The 5,192-nt window shown below is 35.1% G+C and overlaps 1 protein-coding gene across 1 annotated transcript; it reads left to right on the top strand.

The window, feature by feature from the left end:
- The first annotated feature begins 2,079 nt into the window (after window positions 1-2,079).
- LOC113272770 lies at window positions 2,080-3,008 on the top strand. Its single transcript, XM_026522567.1, has 2 exons — window positions 2,080-2,143; window positions 2,317-3,008. Exons 1-2 carry the CDS (start codon window positions 2,080-2,082, stop codon window positions 3,006-3,008), a joined length of 756 nt encoding a protein of 251 aa, XP_026378352.1.
- Window positions 3,009-5,192: the final 2,184 nt, after the last annotated feature.

The following is a 5,192-nucleotide window of genomic DNA, read 5'->3' as shown; positions in this document are numbered from 1 at the left end:
TGATTGTCCATATGATTATAATTTTGCTCTTTTAAAAGGCCATTGGTTTATTGGTGGTCATCATCTTTCAATGAGAAGATGGACCCCGAATTTCAAATCATATATTGCTTCGGTGAATACTTCTGTAGTATGGGATAGACTACCTGAACTCCCTCTAAAATATTTTGATAAATTAGTTCCTGAGAAAGTGGGAGCTAGAATTGGCATATTGATAAAGGCAGCAGATAATACCATTTAGCAAGTGTTGAGGGGGAGGTATGCCAAGGTATGTTTTGATATTGCAACAGATAAGACTTTAATTCCACTAGTTAGAATAGGCTCTATAATTCAAAAAATTGAGTATGAGGGTTTGAGTATGATTTGTTTTGAATGTGGCAAAATGACTCATAAAAAAGAAAATTGTCCAGCTGTTGTTCAGGTACACAATGCAATTACTAACTCACCTTCTGTTTCAGGTGCAGACCAAGCTATCAATGTTGAGGCGAATTTTGGCCCGTGGATGATGGTGGACAAAAATAAGAACAAGTTCAGAGGAGGTGGTGGTAGTATGGAAGCTCCAAAGGAAAGTAGAAAGGGAGATGTTAGCCAGAAATGCGAGACTAGTGGAGGATCGAAGAATTCCACAGGTGGTGACTTAGATGGTCAGTGATAGGTGGTTTCAAGAAACAAAGGTAATAGAATTTCAAGAAGTAGCAACAGATTTTCATCATTGGCCGAATAGACTGCAATGGTCATGAATGGACAAGACATAGAGGGGGCATTGAATGCCAGAAATTGTAACAATAGTTCACATATTAATTCTATAAGTGGTGGGAATGTTAACAGGTCGGAATGGCAGTTACAAAACAAATGTGTTAGTGGACCTATGTCTAATATTGTTTTATTAAAAGCATATCAGGGAAGGAATTCGAACAGAAAGAACAGTAACTCAATTAATTCTGGTAGTAGGTGTGTGTTAAATGACAGTAAAGTTATTGTTAGTGAGCCTATAAATAAAGAGAAAGGAAAATGGATTTCATCGTCAACAATGGAAGCAGCAAATCAGATGGAGGGTTACAGATAGTTCCAACAAATTCTCTCTCAAGTCTCGCTATGACCATTGGAGGTTTCTTGGAGGGTGGAAGACCTTCTTGTTAGAAGAGATCAGGTGGAGTTGTAAGAAATGGCCAACCACTTGAAAGAAATTGTGATATGGCAGATAACATAGGTGGAATTAAGGCTTCAACTGATGGAGGATATTGCACATCTGAGAAGGTTGATGAATCAGATACTACAAGAGGTAGTGCATACTCAGGAGCAGTTGGAATGAAATGTATTTTTGGACAGAATCAATCAGGCAATGATCCCGTTAAGCTCCCCCCTTCAAAATGGACTTACATAGATCCGGAAGAGTTTCTAAATTAGGAAGGGAAGAACTAGAGTGGGTGTCAAGGATGTGGCCCAAGCGATAGTGGAAACTCCTAAACTAATAAAAAGCCCGAGCGATCTTTGGAAGTTCGAGATGCAGTTCATACATGTTTGGATGCAGATCATTTCTACCAGCAGCAGTTCAAGACAAAGTTCATTTTAATCTTGGAGTTGAACAAGGCAACAATTGCAAGGAGAATGGAGAGGCCTCTCTCGAGAGGTCCAGCTAGGCATGTTTCTTTTGCAAACTGTATCGATAATTTGTCTATGAAGATTTTAGTTTGGAATTGTAGGGATGCTGCCAGACCATCCTTTGTTCGTGTTATGAAGAAGTTAGTTAAGAGACATAAGCCAACTATTGTGGCCCTGTTAGAGAATAGAGTGCTTGCATCACATGATGCATGTATTGTTTGTCAGTTGGGTTTTACTAAATCCATTGTGATTGATCTAGAAGGTTTCTCAGGGGGTATGTGTTTGTTTTGGGATCCGGAAGAGGTGGACATTCAGGCTTCTAGAGTGTCTAGGTAGGCTATCCACGCAGTTGTTACATCTAATTTCAAGATCCCGTGGATCTTGTCCTCCATATATGGGAGTACTAATAAGGTCACCAGAAAGAGAATTTGGGAGGAAATAGGTGTCATTTCTGAGGTTAGACAATCTGGCCATATAGTCATGGGAGATCTTAATACTATTGGTGCGAGAAATGAAAAAGCTGGTGGAAAAGAGCCGTCTGCAAGTTAGCTGCATGATCTTAAAAATGTAATGAATAAGTGTGGATTAATTGACCTGGGGCGAATGCGCCAAGGTTTACGTGGAATAACAAAAGGGTTGGACTTGCTAACATCAAGGAAAGGCTGCAAAATTTTCATATATCTTATTTTAATTCGGACCATAGATCTTTGTTGATAGATCTTGAACCTAAAATGATATTCAAACAAATACCTTTTAGGTTTGAGGCCATGTGGTCCAGTGATACTAGATATAATGATGTGGTTAAGGAGAATTGGCATATACTTATTAGTAACAATAACCATAACTATTTCGAGAATGTTGAAAGATTACAAAAAGAAACAAAAAATTGGTATAAGAGTGTTTTTGGTAATATTTATAATGGGATTGAATCTGCTCTTGCTAATTTAAATTTTGCTCACAATGCTTTTGACATCTCACCTACTGTTGAAGATAAGAGCTACATGGTTAATTGTCTGTGTGATTATTTGAATTTGCTTAAGTTGGAAGAAATTTTCTGGAGACAGAAATATAGGGTTGAATCGCTTAAATATGGAGATCTTAATACAAAATTCTTTCACACTTCTACTCCGGTTAGAAGGAGAAGGAATTCCATTTGTAAGCTGAAAGATAGTGCTGGTAAGTGGCTTACTTCTGCTGAAGATATTGAAAAGGAAATTGTGAACCATTTCAGTTTTATTTTTAATTCTACTACAACAAGTTTAGATCGTGCTGAAATTGAGAGTCTTTTTCCTAGCATTATTTTTAAAAATGAAAATAATAATATCACCAGGGAAGTTTCAGTCACGGAAACAAAATCTGCCATGAGACAACTGGGTTCGCTTAAAGCCCCTGGTCCTGATGGTTTCTAGGGGATATTCTTTCAAAAGTACTAGGGTACTGTTGGCCCAAATGTTAACTAATTTTTCAAAGAACTCAAGTGTTAACTAATTTTTTTTTTTCTTTCTTGGTAATAAAGCGTTGTTATGGCGCCTTATGGTACTCGACCAACATACAACTTGCAATGATGGTGCTTCATACGACTCGGCAGTGGTTTATATTGCAAGTAGAATGATGGCCGAGTACCATAAAGCACCATGTAATATGTCCTTACAAAGTTCTACGTATATAAGAAATATCAAAATTCACCATCTACCAATTTTAATTCGTTGGTTTTCAATGTGATAGATAACGATTTCATCTGTCTCGGTATTGTGTTTATTTTTTATATGAATATAAAAATCATAAGAAAAACATAATCCACATTAGCTTTAAAATCACATTGTTCAAATTTACAAATTAATTAGTGTCGAGATTGTTTTTTTTTTTTTTTAATAAAAGAAGGTTTTAGTGAAAACTAGCCGCTGTACAACAAAATGTTATGTCCTTTTACAATACCTTCTAGTATTTTAGCTTTCAAGCATATACTACTAAAGTCATCAGATACATAACATTTTCTTTTAATTCGACTCCATTTTGCTAGCTTATCCGCTTCCCTGTTACCACCCATATTTACATTCAATTTTACTATTATTACATAATAAAGATGAAACATCCCTTAATATAGACTTCATCCTCCAATCACAAGAGGATGAGTTGTCGTTCAGAAAATTCGCTACATCTTTACAATCTGTTGATATATGGATGTTCCTTATCCCCAACTCTTTATCCCAGCATCGTTCTTTGAATTTCCAGTCCTTCTGCGACAGATGGTCCAGTTGTGAATATTCCTGAAAAGAATAAAATATCAGCAATTTCATTGTTTAGCAGTAAATGACCCCAACTCCATAAGAGCCATCCACTTCATCATAAGAAGCATCGGCATAAAAAATATCGTGTTTCATATTCTCTAATCCACTTCCATTATTTGCCCTAACTAGTCGCTGTTTTCTTTTTCTGTATGGAACCTGCAAATAATTTTTTTTCCACTCATTCAAGAAATTGCGAATCTTAATCATACATTCCATAGGATTCGGTTTGGCTTTACTGAAGTGACCTCATTTCTATGCTTCCAAATTTTTCAACATTTAATACTAAACATTTCTCTCTATTCCCACAAACCTGGAGTTAACCATTTCCTTATCCAGTCCATGAAGTCCAAATCATAACTTGGCATTTGGATACGTTAACCAAACCATGCAGCTCTAGTAAAATGGCAATGAACAAACAAATGCGTTGATGTTTCAGGCAGATTAGAATTGCATAAAAGACAATAAGATTATACATGCTTCGAAACTGCATTCATCTACCATTTTCCATGTAAACATATTCACCCTTGGTATGATTTTCATCTTCCATATTTTATTCCATAACCTAACCGAATTATTTTGATTTTCATTAGATAGAATAGATAAGCCGATTTAGTGGAAAATTCTCCATTCCTATATTTTGTCCACCTCAATCTATCATGATTATTCCTTTTAATATAAATTGATTTGATTCTAGCGACAACATTACCTGGGAACACTGAATCAATTAAACCTACATCCCGGTTACCATGCATATCTATAAGATCTGATACCTATACCAATACATCATTTTTCCATCCATTCAATATACCCTATCTAGGGATAATTGTATTTCGAAATTAGTATATTTCTTCCATTTCCAACTTATTAGATACTATTTTCTTTTATAAACTATATTCCTTTCCTAATACTAGTCCATATCCAAGAGGCATTATACTGAATCTTTTATGAAATGGGTGACTTCTTCGAAAATATTTTTCCTTAAGCAATTTAACATAAATATCATTAGGATTATATAATAATTTTTCGAGTTTGATATTTTACTTCTGATCCTAATTTTAGTTTTGGTATGATTCTTACATTTTTGGTTTTATTTCTATAATTTTAGTTTTGGTATGATTTCTAAGCCTGATTTGAATTAGAGCTTCAATTTATATGCAAATGAGAATTCAGTGACACAGAATATACTAAACATAAGCAGTGGATGGATCTTTGCAATATATATTGGTAGAAGAAGAAATAGATGGAAAAATAATTTCACCTGAATTAGTGTTTTAGTGTTATGTAGTTCACAGAGAATGGTTTCAT

This window comes from Papaver somniferum, chromosome 4 (assembly GCF_003573695.1).
Source record: "Papaver somniferum cultivar HN1 chromosome 4, ASM357369v1, whole genome shotgun sequence".
In the NCBI taxonomy this organism is placed as follows: Eukaryota; Viridiplantae; Streptophyta; class Magnoliopsida; order Ranunculales; family Papaveraceae; genus Papaver; species Papaver somniferum.
Note: the sequence above shows the minus strand (reverse complement) of the source record. Positions and strands in the feature narration are given on the sequence as shown.

Excerpts from the sequence above, each read along its gene's own strand:
- LOC113272770 (XM_026522567.1), top strand. The coding sequence starts at position 2,080 with ATGGGAGATCTTAATACTATTGGTGCGAGAAATGAAAAAGCTGGTGGA. Across the intron at positions 2,144-2,316 it reads TGGAAAAGAGCCGTCTGCAA|ATCTTGAACCTAAAATGATA; the intron begins GTTAGCTGCATG and ends CTTTGTTGATAG.